This window comes from Pararge aegeria, chromosome 15 (genome assembly GCF_905163445.1).
Source record: "Pararge aegeria chromosome 15, ilParAegt1.1, whole genome shotgun sequence".
Lineage (NCBI taxonomy): Eukaryota > Metazoa > Arthropoda > Insecta > Lepidoptera > Nymphalidae > Pararge > Pararge aegeria.
The window spans coordinates 8,981,387-9,004,716 of NC_053194.1; the positions used below are offsets into that span (position 1 = coordinate 8,981,387).

The 23,330-nt window shown below is 34.7% G+C and overlaps 4 protein-coding genes across 4 annotated transcripts; 2 read left to right on the forward strand and 2 right to left on the reverse strand.

Annotated features, from left to right (window-relative positions):
* Window positions 1-279: 279 nt before the first annotated feature.
* On the reverse strand, window positions 280-13,453 carry LOC120629908 (Hermansky-Pudlak syndrome 1 protein homolog). The gene is made up of 11 exons (XM_039898986.1): window positions 13,138-13,453; window positions 12,656-12,802; window positions 11,569-11,681; window positions 10,705-10,926; window positions 9,627-9,751; window positions 7,796-7,931; window positions 6,675-6,798; window positions 6,222-6,502; window positions 3,717-3,867; window positions 2,317-2,516; window positions 280-1,454 (listed from the first exon to the last, which is right to left on the reverse strand). The coding sequence occupies exons 1-11, from the start codon at window positions 13,231-13,233 to the stop codon at window positions 1,277-1,279; spliced, it is 1,773 nt and encodes a 590-aa protein (XP_039754920.1). The 5' UTR covers window positions 13,234-13,453; the 3' UTR covers window positions 280-1,276.
* A 170-nt stretch (window positions 13,454-13,623) lies between these two features.
* LOC120629899 (dihydroorotate dehydrogenase (quinone), mitochondrial) lies at window positions 13,624-16,286 on the forward strand. Its single transcript, XM_039898976.1, has 5 exons — window positions 13,624-13,799; window positions 13,874-14,083; window positions 14,315-14,709; window positions 15,100-15,437; window positions 15,957-16,286. Exons 1-5 carry the CDS (start codon window positions 13,776-13,778, stop codon window positions 16,166-16,168), a joined length of 1,179 nt encoding a protein of 392 aa, XP_039754910.1. The 5' UTR covers window positions 13,624-13,775; the 3' UTR covers window positions 16,169-16,286.
* LOC120629900 (ATP synthase subunit s, mitochondrial) lies at window positions 16,182-17,499 on the reverse strand. The gene is made up of 4 exons (XM_039898977.1): window positions 17,279-17,499; window positions 16,894-17,191; window positions 16,381-16,644; window positions 16,182-16,305 (listed from the first exon to the last, which is right to left on the reverse strand). Exons 1-4 carry the CDS (start codon window positions 17,297-17,299, stop codon window positions 16,280-16,282), a joined length of 609 nt encoding a protein of 202 aa, XP_039754911.1. The 5' UTR covers window positions 17,300-17,499; the 3' UTR covers window positions 16,182-16,279.
* A 1,380-nt stretch (window positions 17,500-18,879) lies between these two features.
* On the forward strand, window positions 18,880-22,666 carry LOC120629831 (ras-related protein Rab-4B-like). The gene is made up of 4 exons (XM_039898888.1): window positions 18,880-19,075; window positions 19,149-19,229; window positions 19,338-19,670; window positions 20,462-22,666. The coding sequence occupies exons 1-4, from the start codon at window positions 19,060-19,062 to the stop codon at window positions 20,674-20,676; spliced, it is 645 nt and encodes a 214-aa protein (XP_039754822.1). The 5' UTR covers window positions 18,880-19,059; the 3' UTR covers window positions 20,677-22,666.
* The last annotated feature ends 664 nt before the right edge of the window (window positions 22,667-23,330 follow it).

Here is a 23,330-nt window from a genome sequence, read left to right on the forward strand (position 1 = left end):
TAATGCAATTTGGTGGTGATAATGTTTGATTCTGATTGAAGTGTTATCTATAGTTTTGGGTGCAATACTGATCCCATCTTTTCTATAAAATAGAAATTGAGAAGATAAAGTTATATTATTTCATTGATTTCATTTCATCAGAAAACATGATTTGATCATAACCTTGTACATACCTAATACATACCTAATACATCATTCGCTCGTCATCTGAGAAGATATTAAAATGAAACCAGATACATTCATAAGTAATTTCTTATTTTACTATAAAACAAACAATGATAAAAATAATTGGAATGTAAATTAAATATTTCATATATTGACATAAATAAACTTTAGTACTAAAGATACAACTTTTAGTACATACTTAGTAAGTTCTTAAGTCCTTTATGTATATAAACGGTCAATGTTATCCTTGACTATGCACCTGTTTTATGGCATAACAATAAAATATTATTAATGACTAGATGAAGATTTCTACTTTACCAAGTACCTTCAAAACTAATATTTGTACCAGTAATTACCCGCAACTTTGTCTTAGCAGAATTAGCGTTTCCGGTTCCTTACCAAAAAGAGGACAGTGTTCTTCAATAATTGAAAACAGTCCAACGAAATCTCTCGAGTATTAAAATCTTATCTGGTACATAGATTCTAACACCTCAAAATTTTTTATGTTAATAAATAGTAGTGTATTACGATTCGAATGTAATAGATAATTAACAGTAGCAGCTAGCATGCGCAACACGAGAAAATGATATCTACCCATTAACTCGCCTTTCTGAAGAGAAATACTACTAGTAACGGGTATTTTGTGCGCTCATGCTAGCCCTTCTCTGGTCTAGGTAAAGGTAAGATTGGATAGATATTGAGATTGGAGATTGGTAAGATTGACGAGCGTCTGCAAAAAAAAAAAATATGGCAGCATAACCCTGCAGGAATGTTCGATTTACACCAAATGGTGACGGGGGTTAGTGAGCTTTTATACGGAGTTAGCGAGACGGGGCGCTTGATACACGCCAAAAGATCTATTTAGCAAATCGGAGTACAAGGTGTGAGGTTTTATACCTACGTTTACTTATTCGATCGTGTGCAATTTGTACTACAACTTGTACTACTTGTAAATATATGGTATGAAAAAAAGCGTCATCTAATGCCAGCTACACGTATTGCAATTTAGTAGCAACTAGATGCCGCTTGTGTTCCCGCAATCGTACAAGTATACGTAGGTAAAAATTCCACTTCGCGTTCATCCCCGAGTTGTCGTTTCTTAAAGTTTCGTCTACAGTAAGTCTGAGGCGACGGCTGGGTTCTCGCCGGTGAACTCGTACACGGAATGCGCGAGTCGACGCGCTTGCTGTACGGCCGTGGCTGCGGGCAGAAGGCCCAGGTGGATGCACACCAGTTCTTTGGCGCTCACCCCCTGGCTGTCGTTAGGGAACGCCAGCTCAATCAGTTGCCTGACAACAAACGAGTTAAATAACAGTAACATTTTTTTCCAAATATGTATGGCTGAATATGAATAATTGTTACTTAACAACTACTTAACATTGTAAAGTCAACATCTGAGGATGCTCCGGTGTTGGAGCGATACGTGCGTAGAGAATGCGTAGGTACATTTCCGAAGATCTGTTTGGTGTGGAGTATGAAGATTGAAGAAATTATATTTTTAAAGATTTGTTTTTTCTTACAATATAAAGTCCCGGACCAAGCAGATTGCCCTCCTGGAAGGTGAAAAACTATTGCATATAAACAGCGCTTTACTTCGCAGTATTCGAGTCTGAAGGGCTTGGTTGACGGTGTAATTACAGGCACATTAGGCGTAACACTTCGCCTCTGTTTGCTGGACACAGGGCGGCATGTTGCGGGACATGTTCTTTGCATGCCCTGCGAAATGTTGCTGTTTATGGGCCATGGTTTTCCACTGACCCAGGTGGAATCCGCTAGGTCTTTAACAAAACACATAGCATTATATATTGGAGGTAACCTGTACTGCAATCACAAGACTTCATTACCCGTTTTGAGTTGCTTACTGTACAACAGACTAAACAGAGAATTTATTAGCTACCGTTTAGTCAGACACTCCTGTAAGTTAAAATGTTTAAAATGGCTGTAATCATTGTCGAAGAGACTGAAAAACTTTTGATGTAAAATAAAGTGGATTGGAGGGTTTACTTTCACACACACAAATCCATAAAAACAAACACACACACTAATATTACTACTAATATCACTAATATTCTATTTATTTTGTGATATATATATATATATATATATATATATATGTTCACAAAATAAATAAATTTCATTTCATAATATTACCTGTGGTGTGCGCCAAGCATGTCCGCGGGCGGCGGCAGTGCGCGCACGGCGGCGGGGTGCGGGGGTGCCGTGGGGCGCGCGGGGACTCCGCGTCTTTCGAACCAGCGCACAGCGCACACGTGCAACGCACCGCGGCGCCAAACCGCCGCGCCGTAGCCCTCGCGCAACGCACGCATCGCCGTGCTTAGCGTGCTACGGACCTGCGCAGTGCATTTACGTGTTTCATGCACAACGCAAATAAGCAATATAAATGACGATAACATTAGTCGTACTTCAGTATTTCAATCCTTAAATACGCTTCGAAGACAGCCATATTAATGACAGTATTAAGATTATATTTTTTCAATAATGTTGCGGTTACATGAGGGTACACAGGTAGGTCCGTTCACAGTTATTTTACCTCCAGCCGTAAGGTTGGAGTTATATAATGTAATGTAATTTTTAGTGTCACCATATCCTGCCAAGATTGGCGTGCAAAAATTTGTCGTTAATCATTAGGTATATAAATTTTCCACATTAAATAACAAGTCGCATTTAAATAAATTAAAAGTAAAGTTAAAGTTATAATAAGCCCATTCCCCCAGAGAAAATTCAGAAATTATAAATTCCCCTGCCGGGGATCGAACCCGGGACCTCACACTTAAACCAACAGCGCTCACCGCTTCGCCAGGAAGGTCGTCAAGTTTCTGCTCCGATGCAGTCTTAGGAAAAGATTTGCTTGCTCGCAATCGAGCAGTCTTGTTTGGGTATGGAAATACATGCCTTATTACATAACGTTTGCAAAACGAAAATCTATAAAGTACAGGATTTGTGACTCTAAAATGAATGAAATTAGTTTATTTTACTTTGATGATACAGAGTTCGATACTCGATAACAACTGCTTGATTGCAAGCGAGCAAATTTTGTAGTAAGGCTACCGGAACTGAATGTAAAGTCAAAGGCAAAGTGAAATATTTCCTCATTAAAATAGACTCATAGATGGCGCTTTAGATGCGTGCGTTACATAAAAAGACGTGTACATGGTAGTGAAATGATGGCGATAAATACATTCGTAAATTAAAAACTAAAGTTGCGAGGGTTCCAAACGCGCCCTGGTCTAAGAAGCACACAACAAACTTAGCCGCGTGTTCTTTTTGTTATAACCATCTCCCATTATTAAAACTATTTAAACTCGCTTGGTTTGTTGTGGGCTGTTCTTAGACCAGGGCGCGTTTGGAACCCTCCTAGCCTTAGTTTTAATCATTACGCTTCAGAACGCTTCATAAGTGCCTGTGATAAGGTCTACATGATTAAAACCCTTTTGAATTTGAATTTAAAAAGCAGCCTGTTTCGAGCACTTATTCAAACCCAAGCTTTTTTATCATCTAGGTAACCCTTATATTATTTTAAATTTACTCACCGTGCGATGTGTCAGCATGTCGACGCAATCAGCCATGTCGGGTGCGAGGAAGCGGCCCGTTGTGCGGTCGATGTACACGAAGTGGATTAGACCCGGGAACTCCTCCACATACTTGTGTAGGGTCAGGGAACTACCCGCGTCCGTCTCGCCAGTGAAACCCAAGTTAAGCGAAATCGTTCATTGCAACAAAACATGATTATGGCACCGGGTGATTATGATATCGTTCAACCGGACATAGCGAAAGTAATACATATAACCAATGTCAAAGACAAATATTTCTGTATTCAAATAGGCCCAAAAAAAGCATTTTTCATTCGTACATAGAAAAAATGGCGATACATTCGTAAACTTAAAATTTAGGCTACGAAGGTTCAAAATGTGCCCTCGTTCTATTCTCGTTTATAATAAGAGAAAATAAGAGTGAAAAATAGAGAATTATCTCGTGGTACGCATGCTTATTGCTTGGCCCTACTGGTCTAAGAATATGAATGAATATACTAAGACAATACACACATCACCATCTAGCCCCAAAGTAAGCGTAGCTTGTGTTATGGGTATTAAGATAGCTGTTGAATATTTTTATGAATATAATACATATAAATACTTATAATATACAGATAAATACCCAGACACTGAAAAACAATCATGTTCATCACACAAACATTTTCCAGTTGTGGGAATCGAACCCACGGCCTAGGACTCAGAAAGCAGGGTCGCTGCCCACTGCGCCAGTCGGCCGTCAAACAGTTAAGAGGAAGCATACAACAAACTTAGCCGGGAATGGCCGGGTGATTTATTTGAGTTGTTTTTTTTTTTACTTAAAATTTTTAATATTAAATAAACGTTTAATTATATTAAATAATTTATAATAGAATATTAAATATTTATAGATGATTAAATAATAAACGTTTCTTTCATTTTATCATCAAAAATACAAAATGAAGCTTCCATGCAAGCATGTATGTTATTCAAACTAGATTTAACAATAAGTCATGGATTATTTAGCAATCGCATCAATTTATAACAACAAAGTTTATAATTAGTTAATAAATATAAACGTAGTTTTGGTGAAATGTGAATGAGTTATGTCATGTCTTGGAAAGTAAGCAAGAAGTATATATTTTTTTATTTACAGAATTAGCATTCCAGTTTATTTCATTAGCGTAACGGTTGGTCAGCCAAATATTTATAAAATGTGGTGAATAGCATGACAACAATAATTGACTTGCTAGAAATAACATTATGACTCACGAAATTGATGTAAAAATACATTATTTCCTACATCTATTATACATACTATCGCTGAACTATCACTGAAAGGGAAACAAGCACTAGGTTGCGGTGCGCTTACAGCATGGCAGATGAAACACGCTCTGATATAGATCCGAAGTGAGTCAGACTGTTCTTATACCTATTCAATTTGTCCATTGGTACGGCGTATAACTCCTTAGCAATCAGTATCTGTTGTTTCTTTTTAATTATGCTATCAACCAAACCTGAATTAATTCAGGTTTGGTTGATAGCATAATCATATATCTATATCAGAGCGTGTAGCAAGGATACTTAGATCACATGGCGTTAATGTGGCTTTTAGAACAAATAACCAACTGAGAGCTATTTGTAACAGTAAGGACAGATTGGACAATAAGCACAGATCAGGGGTATATAAACTCCAATGTTCTGAATGCCACGCCACATATGTGGGTCAGACCGGACGTAAATTTAAAACGCGTTACAAAGAGCATATGGCAGCCTTCAATCATAACCATCCTGAAAAATCTCATTTTGCAAAACATCTTTTTAGACAGTGGACAAACGTAGCCAGTAATCATTCATACGAAATATTACATGCTTGCGACAAAGGGTTGAGACTTGATTTGAGGGAACAATTAGAAATTATTAAACATAGGAATGGGAGGCTCGAATTACTAAACGAACAAATAAACTTATCAACTTCACCTCTTTTGAACATATTCAGAGGCACTAATGAGGTGGAAGGGGCTTAGATAGATTAGGTGGGGGTCAGAAAGGTATAAAAGGCGAAAATATTCACATTTTGCGAATTTTACACTTAACAATTATTCATTGTAAAGTCAACATCTCCTGATGATGCTCCGGTTTCGGAGCATCATCAGGTATTGCCGAGGATCTGTTTGGTGTGGAGTATAAGGATTGAAGAAATTTTTAATAACACCACACAGATTCTCCTGCTTTACGCGGAGTATAGCAAATTAAGCTTAATTCTGATAATGAAAATGAAATAAATGACTTGATTTTTGGTTTCCAGATCGGTCGGGGGGCGCGGCACGTGGGCGTGGCGTGGCCATTAAAAACGATGACTGTATTGATGACTGATGACAGTATATTTATAGCTTCAATACATATTTTCTCTCTCCTACTGCATTAAACTAAGACAAGACCCAGACCAAGGTTACAAACTGATATCACATTCAGTAATATGTTTAAGCCATGTAACAAAAATAAAAAAAAATATGAAAAGGATATGATTCCAAACTGAAGTATCGTGACGCCTTAATGCGTAGGAACTCCAGGTAGGGGGTCAAAATACTCCTTAGCTCTTTTACAGGGTGTTCCAACTTCAAGCTAGGTATATCTGGCTTGAGGTGCTCTATCACACTTTCAAGGGCCGAATGGAGAGCGGTCGCAGTGGTTTCCGGTGTCAGCGGAGTTGTGGTTGTACACGATTTACGCAATTCCAACATCCGGCTAGTGAGACGGGTACACAGTGCGGAGTTGGCCTTATTTTTGCGCAGTGCTTCTGTTGTCTGAAACATAACTTTGCTAGTAAAAAAACTGGCTATATTATCTCAAGGTCATTTGCTCAAAAAGTTTGTCGGCAACACACGACATAGTGGTAAGGTGTCCTGTCCGTTTGTTCGAGCAGCAAATAACATACCTAAAATATGACATACCCATTATTAACTTTTCCGGAAATACCTTTTTCAGTGTCGCTTCCAAAGAGTCAAGTGTGTTTGGTAGTACTTCCAAATTTCTCTGCAACAGAAGCCGTCGCAGATTTGACAAAATCTGACTTGACATATGCACTGCTATGCCCACTTCTCTGTAACAGAATATCCATTTTGTTACTTAATCCCATTAATATTCAACTTATGCCAAAGTGGGTTGATGTAAAGAATGCAGGATCATTTCTGCACCAGGGTGATTCTATGTGCAAAAAAATTAGCAACTCTTTGGCCAACAGATGAGTACCTTAGAAGGACAACTGGGGTTAAAAATCTTTTACATATCTTTTTAAACCCAAATGAAGCTATTTTTACGTTTTATTGTGAAGTCAGACACAGTCACACGTCAACCAGTTGCTCTTTTTAATAAAATCTATGTGCTATTACTATGCCAGCTAATGTTTATTAATATAAAGAACTTTTTTTTAATGATATTGACGGACCAAATAGATGGCCCCACCTAATCGTATGTGGAAAACCATCGCATATAAACAGAACATCACCTCGCGAGGCAAGCAAGGATGTGTGTGTGTATAAATACACCGACGGTAGTAATTTCCCCGACGAGCTCTGTCACAAAAAGTTCTACTATTACTAAAAACGCAAATAACAATAGCTCTTTTTATAGTTTTGCAAACATCTCGCTCGCACTATTGTATCAAAATACCGTTAAAAACTCTAAAACTCATCAAAGACATTATAAGCCTCTGACCAAAAAGTAAGTAAAAAAAATATATCGCGATAAAATTATATATTATACCAGATTACCTTTATACCAGATTACCTTTAAATACTGATTTTCTTTATTTTGGCGGCCTTATCGCTACATAGAGATATAGCGTAGTGTAGCGATTTGGCTGCCGCCAAAATAAAGAAAATCAGTTTTTAAAGGTTAAACCGGTTTTAAAGGTTAATCAGTTTTTAAATAAACCTTATTGTACACAAATTGTACCTTCCTTCTTTGCATTTGTTTTTTTTTGTTTTCTGTGTTGTGTACTATAAAAGTATATTTATAATTCATTCATTCATTCATTCATTCATACATTCATTTATATGCATGTTTGCAACCTTAAGATAAAATACTCGTATATTTACCTCATTTCCATATCAATGAGAACAGCAAATATGATACGAGGAGCGATCTCCGCGAGGTGCAAGGAGTGCGGTGCGCACGGGCTGCCCGAGCTTCCACCGCATAGGTGCACGATGGCACTGTTCTCTTGTGACAACCCTAATACAAACATAGGTTTTAGGGGACCCTAAAAAACCGGACCCTATTACTAAGACTCCAATGTCGGTCTGTCTGTCCATCCGTCACCAGGCTGCATCTCATGAATCGTGGAAGTTAGTCAGTGGAAATTAGCCCAGATAATTTATTTCTGTTTCCGCTATTACAACAAACACTAAAAAACAGAATTAAATAAAATATTTAAATGGGTTCCCGTACAACAGACATGATTTTTTTGCCGTTCTATAGATACTGGTACGGAGCTTCGTGCTCCAGTCCGACTCGCACTTGGCCGGTTTTTTTTTATACTTTTAATTGACACACAAAGTAGATGGGCCACCTTATTATAAGTGAAAAACATCGCTTATAAACAGACCAACACCTCGCAGGGCATGCCAAGAACACGTCCTGCAACTTGCTGCCATGTGTCCGTCAACCTGAGCCGTAGGTGTTAAGCCCCATCCATGTGCCTTCAGACCAGAACACAGCATTGCAACAATGCTGCTTTGCGACAGAAATAAGCATGGCTTAAAAACTTCAATGGATAAGCTCTATCACAAAAGCTGTACTACTACAAAAAACGCAAATAATCTTGAGCGATCGCAAAGTACTGATATTATGGGCCTGCTGTTGCAGGGCTATAAAAGTTTTAGTCCGAAGCGGTAGCAATAGTTTTAGTAGCACTGAATTCTCCGTTTATTATTTTCATCATCATTTATTATCTGTGTCGGGTCAACAATATTTGTGTAATAAACATATTATGTAAATATTATAAATAAGACACAATGTTATATTATATAGAAACTATGAAAATAAAGTCATTATTTTGTTAAGTTGTAGTTTTAAGTAAAGTGAATAAATAAATAAAAAAATTCTTTCTCATATAATCCCTACTTCACTACTAATATTATAAATGTCAATGTAAGTTTGTTTGTTATGCTTTCACGCAAAAACTATTAAACCGATCCTCATGAAGCTTTGTAAACATATTCTTGGAAGTGTTAGAATTAATATATGATACTTTTTATCCCGACATTAAGCTAGTTTCCTTTGGGAGAGGGAAAGAAAGTGTTTGACGGATTTTACACCACAACTCAGACAAAATATAATCAATTTAAATAATAATTTTTGTACTATAGAGGTTATGGATGGTATAGTATGTGTTTAATTTAGCGATACTGAGTACTTTAATTTTTTTTAGAACTACAACTAATTTGAATGCCACATCAAAAAACAAAATCAAACGCAGACGAAGTCGCGGGCAACAGTTAGTAAAAAATAAACAATTCACATAGTTCAGAGGTGATTTGATGATTTTTCCACACTGCGCCAGAGAGGTCGTTAAGAACCCAGGTTTAGGAAAGGAACAGCCGGAAAATCTTTATAAGTAACTAGCTGTCGCGGCGAACTTCGTACCGCGGATCTTTTTTTTTTTTTTTTTTTGAAGAATGTTTTATTTTAATAATTATTATCGTATTCCGGTCTAAGAGGAATCCAAAAAATCAAATATCATAAAAATTTATCCAGCCGTTCTTAAGTTATAAATGGTGTAACTAACACAACTTTCTTTTATATATATGATTTTGGATGGGAATGGCCTCTTTAGATTACTATTATGTATCAGTGGTATGATGTCTTCAGGCTCTAGATTTTAAATTAAAAAAGGTATAACAAAGTATTTAGTTTGTCAATACTTACATGGTAAATGAGCATTTTTACTTGTAACATCTATTTCTCGCATCTCCTTCCAATACTCTTGAGCTGCTACGCACTGTACACTGAGCAGTATCAGATCTGGAGGCATGAGGTCTTCACATCCTCGGCTAAAAAATTGTAAACAAAAAAACTAATCTGAGATCTCTTCATTAATAAGAGCATATAAACACACAACAATGGTCAGACAAATGCATTCTCTCATCTATCTTATATAATTCTTGTGTGCGTGTGTATGTCACTAAAATCCTCCTAAATGGCTGGACCGATTTGAATGAATTTTTTGGTACGCGTTTGGGTGGCACCCTCGATGATTTACATTCACAAATCAGCCCGACAGATGGCGCTGGGGTCCGCTAGTATTAATATACATATTATAAAGCTGAAGAGCCTGTTTGGTTGAGCAGTTTTACCCATAGAACCACATAGAAAATATTGTTAATAAATTCGTATTAATAACTAGCGGCCCCCGCCACTTCTTCCGCGTGTGAGTCGACCTTTAAATATAGACATGATGTTGTGGATGTTTTTTAGAATGTTTTAAAAAGGAACAATTCCTTTGCAGGTATTAGAAGCTCTTGAAAGTAATAATTTTTCCCGTCTTTCGCAACATTTTTTTATTGATGCTCTGCTCTTATTGGCGTGATCCTCATCCTTCCTCAAACCAATTGTTTCCGAGATGAGTGTGTTTGAAACATTTGGTTTGAATTGGTAAAATATATTTGTGTTAAATAGTCCATTTATCGAGAAAGGATGAGGATCACGCCAATAAGAGCAGAGCATCACTAAAAAAATGTTGCGAAAGACGGGAAAAATTATTACTTTTAAGAGCTTCTAATACCTGCAGACTCACACGCGGAAGAAGTGGCGGGGGCCGCTAGTTATTAATACGAATTCATTAACAATATTTTCTATGTGGTTCTATAGGTAAAACTGCTGAATTTCTGGCCTGTATGAACATTTATTTAATATCACAATATTTTCTCGGGTAAGTAATTATTTTTGGTGGATGGTGTATTTATTAAATGTATGAAGTATATTAGTTACAAAATTTTTACCAGACCTGGAATATAAAGCCAACATCTTATCCCCAACAAATAACAGAATATGGTAGTGTTGGTACGGAGAACATTTTATCTCCTTTGAGATGGTTCTCAAAGCATTCAATGCTGCACCTGTGGCTCCACTCTCTCCAATCACCCCGCTGGCGCCTGGTATCGAGTCTCCCTTATCACGACTTTCTAGCAATACTGATAACCATTCCTGATATGTTGTAGAATGTATTCTGAAACCAAGATGAAATCAGAACTCACAGTAATTATTGGAATCAATCTACTGTTTATTGTTATAAAAACTTAAAAAAATTAAGAATGAATTAATTAACTTAATTAAACTTAACTACACTATAATATCAGATTTCTTTTACCATAATTATAAACCTCCCTCCCCAATTTTAGATCTTATTTAGAATGCATGTATTGGATATAAACAGGTATGCAAAGAACATTACACTTCATTTACTATAGTAAGACATAGCTGACTAATATTGCATATGTGAACCATGAGAGATAGTGTCAATGCATTTTTGTCCTTCTTTGCCATATATGTAGTTGTTTTTTTTTATAATAATAATTGACAAAAGCAGTTGGCCCACTTGATGGCTAGTGGAAAACCACAGCCTATAAAAGTGCAACACTTGAAAGGGCATGCTCGCCACTGTGTCATGGAGGATTTAAATTGAAAAGTTTTTTTTTTACGATGATGGCGATGTGTATATTACACATCGCTAATCATTTTTCATGTTAATATAACCTGAAGATTTTCAGGTATTGGAGGGAAACAAAAAGTTTATTGAAGATTGTATAGAATAACTAAAAATAGCTTTTTTTTGTTTGAAAATATTAGGTTCCAATTCTATTGAACTCACAGGTTGATATTCTGCCCACAAATGTGCTGCACTAGGGTTTTGCAATCTAGCAGTTCCCGATGAGCATCGTCAACATTATCCTCGCTGATAATCATGAAGACATGGTCAAGCCACTAGAATTAAAAACATATGGATCATATACTATGTTTTTTGAATATGACTTTTCTTTAATTAAAATAATACTTCTTGTACAACAATGAAGATAAACATTGCGAGGAAACTGCTTGCCTGAGAGTAATGTTTGTGAAGTCTACCAAATGCACATGGCAAGACTTTGCCGTAAATCGTCATTCTGAGAGGAAACCTGTGCCCTGTAATTTGCTGGTAATGTTTTGATAATGGTTGGGTTGATTTCAACAATCCAACATAATGTGTGTGTATAAATACATAGTAACGGAAATATTTAAAGGTAAACAAAGGACTGATTTATTTAAGATGACTAATGAATATTTTAATGAATAATATAACATTAATACATTCATGTTCACCAAACAAAAATTTTGGGAATTAAACCCACAGCATTAGACTGAAAAAGCTTTCAGGTCACTGCCCACTGCGCCAATAGGCAGTCAAATATAGTTCAGTTCTTGTTACTAAGTTACAAGGCTTTAAGTTTTTGATATGTAGGTACACTGAGTTGAGAAACTACCTCATAGCAGGGTAGTAGGTAAGCATGATCGATCATGAAGGCCGAAAACTCTTTTGTAATAATTATGGTTTTTAGGTATTCTTTAATGGAAAAACTTCCATTAAAGAATTTTCAATACCAGTCTAAGAGTAATGAAATCAGTTGTATCAGTGTCCTTGCCTCAGAGAGTATACCAAGCCATCAGCCTGAGGTATTATTACAAACTTTTTAGTACATAATGTTTCTTGGTTAGCTGATACTTTTTACTTACTTATATGCTTACAAATTTTCCATTGTGCTAGGTGATAGCTGATAAATACATTAATTAATTAAAATCCAAGACTACATTATATTATTGGCAAGTTTGAAGTTCCTCTAAGAAGCTGGTGTTTTCTACAACTGTTGTGTTGTAGAACAAAGTATAACTTATAAGTACAGATGCTTATTCTTGGTACATACCTCATCAAATACTATAGTTGTGTTATCTTTACATTGCATGGATGTGTATGTATTGCTGAACTGTGCTGCCATGACCCTCTGGGAAGTAATGATTGGTGAGAGCAGCTGTGATATATGATTATTGTCTGTGATATTTCCATCCTTTTCCTTAAAAAGTAAATAATTTCGTTTAGCAAATTACACTTGGATTGGCTTTATTTCCTAGAGATAGAGCCTAAGTCGCTCTGCAGTTCATAAACTATATCTATGCAAGTAAATAATAAACCTGATCTTTTGCATTTATAAAACTAAACATACAATGCAAGGTTCCATACTTAAATTTGTCTATAGGACAACAGTTATTATAAAACTTATGACCATGCATAATAGCTATTATTAGAGGCAAGGCAAACAAGAGGCAACAAATCGCAAGAGTAGGTACTACATTCTAATACCAATTTTCATCTAGGTATACTGGGAGTTCTATTGAAAGGATGACTTACTTGCCCATTAAATGACTTCATACGGCTGAGAAAACTTTCATCCCATTTAGAAAATAATAAATCATTAACACTATCAAATATCAAAACCGCCTTCATTTTTGCTTTTTTATTGTAACTGTCTGAAACTAAAACTTATTGAGTTTATAGGTGACTTAAGAATAATAAAATAGCTTTGGCCCTAAGATTTTTAAAGGTGTTTTACGTATTGGTAGACGAGAAGAATAGTAAACAAAACAACAGAAATGTCAAAATGATTTCTTCTTCTTTCTTGATTAAAAAATATTAATAAAATTTTTCTGTGTTTCTTGCACAGACTACAACCCCGGCTTTACAGACCTACAATTTACAAACTAGGTCCGGTATTGGAACAATGATCACCACAGAACAGTAAAATCATCTCTTTGTACTCGAACCATTGATATAATATTATGTTATAGTACTACACTAACTCGAATAGTATCAATAATCTGTGAACTTGAACTTGTTTAAAAAGTGTTGTAGATTATGAATGTGTGTTCATTATTAATTTTAATTTTCATGTGATTCTTTTAACTCCTGCGTGTCGTAAAATCTTTAAATTCAAGTTATTTAAATAAAAGCTATTTTTAATTAATATAATAACATAAATCACTATCACAATGAGTAAAAAACCGAACAACTTGGTTTGTATATTCTAACCAAAAGTTAACGTTTATTCATAAATATCACATTAGTTAATTTAATGTTTATGTTTCAGAAAAAGATTAAATCATTGTTTTATTTAACATTGGGAGGATCCCTCTCATACCAGCTTATTTATTTTAAAAAGGATTTCAATGGTTATTATGATACTTTCCTGCGGCCCCTAAGTCAACTTCTCGATCCAGAATTGGCTCATAAAATCGGTGTTTCAGCTATAAAATACGGTATTTTTCCACAAGAATCTTTTCAGGATCCAAACGTTTTAGTGAGTTTATATTTTTTTTATTTATTATTTTCATATTTTAATCTCATAAGGTCCTACACAAAATCTTGAGTTAACATAAGTTACGGCTCAAGAATTCAATGTAAGGTTATTTAAATTATTTGCAGCATTTTCTATTTTTTTCTCTTCTAAAACAATAAATATTCTATTCTCTTTTACTATTCACTAAAAGCATTACTATTGTATTCTACAGAAAATAACACTCTTTTCCAGAAAACGAAATTTCTCAAATATGATCTTAGCAATCCGATTGGCATAGCAGCTGGTTTTGATAAACATGGTGATGCTGTCACAGGCCTTAGACGTTTGGGGTTCTCAATAGTAGAAATAGGATCTGTTACTCCAGAACCACAGCCAGGCAATCCAAAACCTAGAGTATTCAGATTACCTGAGGATGATGCTGTTATTAATAGATATGGGTTTAATAGTGAAGGCCATGACAGTGTATTGCACAAAGTTAAAAACTTGGACAAAGCTTTGCTACAAAATGGACTATTAGGAATTAACTTGGGGAAAAACAAAAATTCCGATGATGCTGTTCAAGATTACACTTTAGGGATCAATAAATTTTATGAAATAGCTGACTACTTTGTGATAAACATAAGCAGGTATTATATGTTATGAATTGAATAAGTAGGATGGTATAACTAATTGTGTAACAGTGCTAATCAAAAGATTGAATATTTTGTTTAGCAACATTGATCCCAGTTGGCAATATGTATAGCCCTTATTTCCTATGTACAGAAAATAATGTTGAGCTATTGATGATTTTGATGATTTAAGTGTCCCAGACACACCTGATCATCAATTATTATCTTAGATTTGAAGTATCATATATCTTAACCTGCCAAACCAAATTGGAGCAGTGTGGAATAACTAAGCTATATAACTTTATCTCTTATAAGAGAAGGAGACCAGCTGTAGGCAACATTAAAGAGGCTGCATATATTACTTATAGTAACACTTTCCACTAACACTTTTCTGTTACTTTATTTCAGTCCTAACACACCTGGTTTAAGATCATTACAAAGCAAAGAAGAGCTACAGAAACTTTTGACTGCAGTAAACAAAATGTTAAACTCTTTACAAACAGTGACAAGACCACCACTTCTACTTAAACTTGCACCAGATTTAAGTCTTGAAGAGATCAAAGACATTGTAACAGTAATTACAAAAAAAGAAACTAAAGTAGATGGTCTTATTATTGCTAATACAACAATAGACAGGTCATCTCTTAAAAACCAAGTACATGCTACCGAAACTGGGGGCCTCAGTGGAAGACCATTAGCTAATAAATCTACCGACATGATTAAAACTGTTTACAAGCTAACAAAGGGTAAGTTTCCAAAAGGATAGTGCTACTTTGGTATGTCAGTTGTACCCATATCTCAATATTATATTACAATTCCAAATTACTACATATATTAAAATATTAGAAGCGGACTTTCACATTTTATAAATAAGTGGTTAAGGCAGCAGCCAGTGGCCAAATTCATCCTGTAGTTTTCTGAGAAGCTGTAAGGTTACTAATTTTAAGCTGCCATGGCTTTTATCATTAATGTTTTTGATGATTTTTATGTATACTTAACTATGAGCTATGATGAATTGGATCGGTTTCTGCCTAGCATTCTTGGTATTCTATAACTTTCAAGGATTCACATTAAGTTTATTAACCTGTAGTTACTAATCTAGTGTGTGTAACAACCTTTGGGAGTTAGTTCCTCTTCATAGTCCCTTTCATTTTACCCTCAGAAAAAGATCTGTCAATTATCTTTATTTTTGTATAACATATGTGTATATTAATAAAACTTTTGTATTGGTGTATCTATTCTCAATTTATTCTTGATTATTTTAGGCAGCATCCCCATAATAGGAGTTGGTGGTGTGTTTTCCGGTCAAGATGCTTATGACAAAATATTAGCTGGTGCCAGTGCAGTGCAGATATACACTGCTCTTATTTACCTTGGTCCACCCATCATTACCAAGATAAAGACTGAACTTGCAGAATTATTAATAAGAGATGGCTATAGTAGTGTTAGTGCAGCTGTTGGTAAAGGTTTGAAATGATGGACACTGTTAATTTGCTGAATAAATTTATTATAATGTATAGTAACATTTTATATATTTGTTCATTAATGTTGTTAGATTTTATTTATGCACACAAATATTATACAAGTATCAGTTACACATTTTGTCTTCTTGTCCTGAAAAAAAAACCAAATATTAAATATTCAATCAAGATGCCCTCAAAGATTATCTACTGTCATCATTGGTATTACCAAGAATTTTGCAATTGGGCAGTTGTGATTGCAGATATTGCTTGCACTCCTCAAGATCTGTTACACCTGACAAATTGAAGAGAATTAAAGTCTGTAGGCTATTTAAAGCCTTTATTTCCTTGAGCCCTTGATCTCCGACATTTACACATTCTGAAACTTGGACGTAAGATAATGTAGCCAGTCCATATGAAAGTCCTTTCATTGCTCTGTCATCAATGTATTTGTTATTATGAAGAATTATTTTTTCTAACTTAGTGCAGCCACCTGAAAAAGTATATTTATTAGTTTATTGAAACATAAGAGGTTTTGTTTTGTTGAGGTTTATTGTTGGCAAAATGCCAGAATTTTGGATCAGTGGATAATAATAGAGTATCAGCAGTAAAAGTATATTTTAGTTAGTAGATTGGTATATAGTATTGGGTGGCACCTGTTTTGGTTGAACGTATTGATAACCAGTTTGTGAAATCAGTAGGTGTTATGGTTCAGAAAGTATATTGAAATATGATATCATACTTAAATGTGAAAATCCATAATGTGATATTGATGAATCAGTCCCATCAATAACAACAATTTTTGGCACAGATTGTGTTTCTGGTGGAAGTAAATTATAGTCGTCTAGTTTTTTTCCATTAGCCCATACAACTTTGCCTCCATTTCGAAGCACCCACTCGGCACACGCTCTGTCTGGGCCCAACGATTTTATACGTTCTGGATCTGGCTTATTAAACATCATATTTACATACTCCCAAAAATACCTTACTTGTTGTTTCTTGGGTATTATACTGGGTGTGTGTTGGATATTGAGAAATACCTAAAAACAAACTAAATTAATAAAGATAATCATAGTCGTAATATTACGTAAAAACTATGTTTATAGATTTATATTAATTACGCTTACATGTCGTGGCAAACAAAACATTATTGCAACTTTGATTATTAGGTATCTATCTACCGGTTAAAGTTAAAGTAGTCTTTTCCATTTGACTAGTGACTTCTGAAATTTTATTGTAAACAAAACTATTAACCATAGATTAATGTTTAGTACTTTTGACAGTTGACAGCAGGCTTGCAGAAATCATCGATGTATTAATACACTGATGTTTCTCATTTCTACACATCCATAATATGTATTTCAATCTTTACAGTAATTGAAATATCAGGCAACATCAACCAATGGACATGAATTGGTTGACGTGATTTCACGGTTTTCAGCTGGTCGGAGCGGCTCCCACCGACTCGTTTGATTACTAACGCTGAGCTTACAGGTGCGCCATTTCAGCGCTTCGGGACCCAAACGTCCATCGGTTCTCCAAACTTTGTGCCCCGATCATAGCCCCTTCCGCTTCGTGACTTGTTCAGCTATATTTGTAAATCTGGTGCGGTGTCGGTTGTTATCTCCTCATTCCTGATTTCAGGCATACAGCCAAACTTCTAACATAGCTCTACATCGCCCGTTGGTATCAACCACGTTCAGAATCAGAACCATAACTCAACACTGCACTGGCAACAAGCACAGTTCGAAGACTTTAGTCTTCAGGGAAGGTTGAGATGTTTAGGACGAAACCGGCTTGTCCGGGAGGCTGGAAGCCGTGAAACCAACTATTTTTGGAATACGTATATTATGTCTACAAGATGATATCGAGATGACTCAAAAACTTCTTGTAGTCATTATTCAGCATGATTCTGTTATTTTTCAACCAGGTATCATCTGTAATTCTTTAACCAGGGTATCTCATTAATTTACGAAGGAATGAAAATAAAACTACAACAAAAATGTTAGGGTTTTATTACCCCAAACAAAACTAATTAATTTTAAAGTCTTCTTCTTTGAAGTATTTTGCTACTTTGCTTCATATTTGTAGCTAAAAGTTAAAAAAATTCAATTATTAGTTTTAAGACTAAGCATTTATGAATTGACATAGCAATCATAAATATGAAAATCAGGTAAGATTTTAAGTAAGGTTGTATGCTTATAGTGATAATCTATATTTGATAGTATTAAATATCTATCCTTATGCAAAAACTTTTTGGTAGTTCTAAAATCTACTTTTATAGCAAAACATTTTAATGTTTTGTCACGTAACTGTCCATAGTTACGTGTGAAAAGTGCAAGTTTAAGGGTTTTCTGTTTTGATGAGTTCTGTAAAGGGCACTGAACGCGTAACTCTAATTATGCACGTTGAAAAAACGAAGAGGGATTCAATTTTATCGCTGCTGGCGCCAATTTCTTTCCTAAAAATGAACTCGTCTATCTATCTCGCTCTAGCTTATGGTGGTAGTATATTCTTCTGTTTCATAGTTATTAAATCTGTGGTTCTTTAAAGGTAGGTAGCGTAATTTAGTCGATATATGTATAATATATATTTGTTCTTGAGATAAATATTCCTGTTCGCATTTTCTTTTCTAACTAAAGGTTTTAATAGGGTTTTAGATTTTATCGGCAGTACCTAGAACAAAATCTTTGGCAGTTGACACTGACAAATGGCAGTAAAGATTATATTTTCTGGTCTGTGATACTGGAATTACCTATCGGTACTGAAAAAGGAAATCGAAGAAATATTGTTTTTCAATACATTAAAAAAATAGCAATATATTCATAGCTCATATTCATAATTCATAGCTGTATTGTTATAAACATCTATTGTATTTCCTAACGGAACATTGCAGAAATTGGTTGCGATGTCCGAATCATACGGTAAATATTTAATCATTATTGCAAGTTTGTTTGTCGATAACAATGGGTTTACTTTTTCTAACGTAATTTTCAGAATATTTGTTTAAATTCTTGGTAATTGGAAGCGCGGGCACAGGGAAATCAAGTCTACTAAACAATTTTATAGGAAATAAATGTAAGTTTTTCTGCTAGCTATAGATAACTGCGTATTATTCGCATTTTATTTATGTAAGCATTGAAATTAATTTAGAGTTACCAAGTAGTGTATACTGTAATGTTTTAGTCAAAGAAGATAGATGCCACACTATTGGAGTTGAATTTGGTTCAAAAATAATAAACATTGGAGGAAAATCTACAAAGTTACAAATATGGGATACAGCAGGTCAGGAGCGATTCAGATCTGTCACGCGATCCTATTACAGAGGTGCTGCAGGAGCCCTTCTTGTGTATGATGTTACATCACGCGACTCTTTTAATGCACTTGCAAATTGGCTGAGAGATGCTCGCACATTGGCCAGCCCTAATATTGTAATATTACTTGTGGGCAACAAAAAAGATTTGGAAGAATCCAGAGAAGTAACATTCACAGAAGCTAGTCAATTTGCCCAAGATAATGGTAAGTATCATCATTCACTAGAATTTTTTTTGCTGTCATCATTTAGGTCTATCTTAGATTCCAACATTGTCTCTTAGGCATTTTCTCCTGTGACTGACAGACCAATTTAAGACGATTTTGATCCCACTTTCTACAGCAAAAACTAACTACCACTGATGCACTTGCAACACTTATCCAAATCTTCACTCTCCTCAATGCAAGAACATCAAACCACCCAGCATTGTGGGCTCCACACCCTCTGCATCCAGTCCAGTCGATAGCGAGCTTCTCCCAATCTTTGTGGTCAATATGAAACCACGACATATCACTCTCAGTCTTTGGAGCATAACTCCGGTCTGCCCACATTTCTTTTTGAGTGTGCTACTGCACCAAGAATGACCTGCCGCGGTAAACAAGAAGGAGTCATTCTACAAACGTGTACTAGCCAGTGCAAACATCTTTGCTTTAAACAAGGAGTGTGGCTAAATATTCTCGCACGTTTTAGAACCTTTTTGTTGGTTTCCCGGTACTTCCATGAAATGCCAATGATTTTGTGTAAGCAGTGCATGTGCAAAGCACTTATTTTTGTTTTCCTTTATGAAGTTACTTTTGGCATATACAGACAAGAGTAAATTTTTTCAAATGAAACAAGTGTGCAAAATATTGTAAAATACAGTATGAATTGTCTCTAATGAGAGTTATTATTATAGTCATTTTTGCAAGTAAATATTTATGCCAAAATAAATAGTTAAGAATACTGTTATAAATATTGAATTTTGTGTTCAATTCATGAAATGATTTATAATTTACAGAATTAATGTTCCTTGAAACCAGTGCTAAAACAGGAGAGAATGTTGAAGAAGCTTTCTTAAAATGTTCAAAAATAATTCTTTCAAAAATAGAAACTGGAGAATTGGACCCTGAAAGGATAGGCTCAGGCATACAGTATGGCACAGCAACATCAAAAAGGCTGAATGCACCAAAGAAACCACCAAGAACACCATCTGATTGTGCTTGCCACGTTTAAAGTTAGTATAGAATTTAGAAATAAGAAAAAATAATGAATATTTTATTGGGCCATTATTGTTAATTTGACTATTTTACATGACATTACAAAAATACAGCCTTACTTATAAATGTTGCACAGCAATTTCTCTCTTTCTGACATATGATTTTTGTCATTAGAAAGTCAAGCCATTGGGTTAAGGTGAATATACAACAGTTATGCAACATTTATTGGTAACAGGGTTAGTTGATAAGTTAACAAGAAGATTTAAGTTATTGAATTAAAAATTCAATGGAAAATCTATTTGAATTCTGTGAAAACTGAATCTCAGTTTTTCTAATTTAATTATTACACTAGATTTTTAAAGGAATGCAACTCCAGTTTACTTAGATCTTAATTTTCAATTGTAATTATTTATTACATGATCTCGAATATTAAATAAGGAGTCTTATTCCCTTACAATTGTATTCACTGAAAATCTCATTTATTTTCTTAAACATTGGTATAATGTGAAAACTTGCAATTTATAGCATTGGTGAATACATTGTTCTTATTATCACTGAGCTAAACATGTTTAAGTGTCACCAAAGATGAAATTTTAATTATATACTACATTTTCATTCACTTGTACAAAACACTTGGTTTCCCTGACTGATTTTGGGCACTGTAGTCAATCTCCAATGATATTCTAGTGCACAAGTGCAAACAGACCACTCAATTCATTCTCATAATCTGATGGAACAGCAGTACCAACCAGACCACAGAGAGATAAGGCACAGGACCAACCGCTTACATGCTTTACTAGCCATGGCAGTGAATCACTGCCCATTTTCAAACTGGGCTGGTACTGAGAATTTCTTGATAGTAAAACTTAGCTACTATTAATAGACCTGACCTGGGGATTGCAACCCAGGCGCTTGTGATCTGTAGTCCAACATGCATCACTATAATGAATGAATGAATGAATACACTTTTATTGTACACCAAAGAAACAAAAAGTAGTTACAAAGATATATATACACTATAGTACATGGAGGCAATTCTATTAATCAAACATGTATGCTTTTGGACATATTATCTTTTCTAAAGCTTTTCTTTTCATTCTTCATGACCTGTCCACCATCCAGTGGCTGGATGCTAAGATAATTTGGTTCTAAAGTACACTTTCTGATGCCGCGTCGCCATTGCATATCTTGGAACTCTGACCCCTACCATTGTTATTCCAGAGCTGTGTCTGTGGACCTGGCTCACGAGGGTCATCCCTCAAAGGCTGGCTGGCTTTCTCTGGTATTGTAGATGTTCATGGATACTCAATAATCCTCAGGTGACCCGCCTGCTTGTTATAAGTATAAAAAAAGGGCAGTTGTTATGATTATTTGTTTTAAACGGTTTAGGATTTGAGCTTAATGCTATTGCTTCTTTGTCTATATTACCGTAATCAGCGAAACATCTTAATATGTCTTTTATGTCTACTATGGATTCCATCTTTACCAAATGTTGTGATTTTTTTCTCAATGATGTTCGAGTTTCAATACTCTTTACCATCATTCGAGGTATTAAGTCTGTATCAAATGTTGAGGAACTTTTGCTTCTGAGGCTAGCAATCTTTTTTTTTTACAAGATCTACAATGAGAGCATAGATTATATTTTTTAAATAGGTAGGTAGACAACCTACATGTGTAACTATATTACTAATACAAGTTATGGATATTGAACAACTAATATTCGTTTTGATGTATTGTTTTAAAGATAGCTTCAATAGTTTGCTTTTAATAGTAGAAATGAAACTAAATGATCACTACCGACTTTGGCAGCTAAACACATATGTATAAGTTTTATACAGAGCTTGCACGTTTGTAGATGTTTTAAATAAGTAATTAAATTATAATCTTCTCAAAGATTATTAATGTAAAATACTGGCCCATCATCAATGTACCCCATCCTAAATAATTATTAATGTGAGTGTACTGTGAACTGTCAATATATTTGTGACAATAAATAATAAATCATTTTCGGTTATTTAATTTGTCCGCTCATACTGTTGAAACTAACTCTTTAGTTTTAGATGATGTAGGTTAAACTATGATAATTATAAATTGTTGGCTTTTTACTATTGAGTTTAAACTGATTTCATGTCTCAAAGCTTTTATTGCAGTTAACAATATAGCCACAGCCAAAGCAGAACTAATACCAGTTTTCACTAACAACAAATTAGGCTATGCTTAAATAAGTAAAATCAAAGAAGAATAAATAAGACTCTTTTTTCTATAGTCATCGCCTAAATATTTACGCATTCGATTTACGCGATGCCGGGAATTAGTGAAACCGGGCATTAAACAACTTTTGTGCCTCGGCTGAATCCATTTCTTATAATAATATAGGATTTACCCTTTACTGCTATATAATAGAACAGGTTGATTTCTAAATTGATAAATGTTTAAATTTAAGTATACTGATGTTAAAAACAACCGTTAAAAAGAGGGTATATAGTAAGTAAATAATAATAAAAGATGTGCATTCTTTAAAAATTTATTCTTGCAATTATTAACATTATTTAGCTCTTTATTCGGAGCTAACTAAATATAATTAATATATCGTGAATTTCAATATCAGTTTATAAATAACTTAATTAAATATTTATAAAATATTTCTTTAAGACTCTGATCAAAACTTTT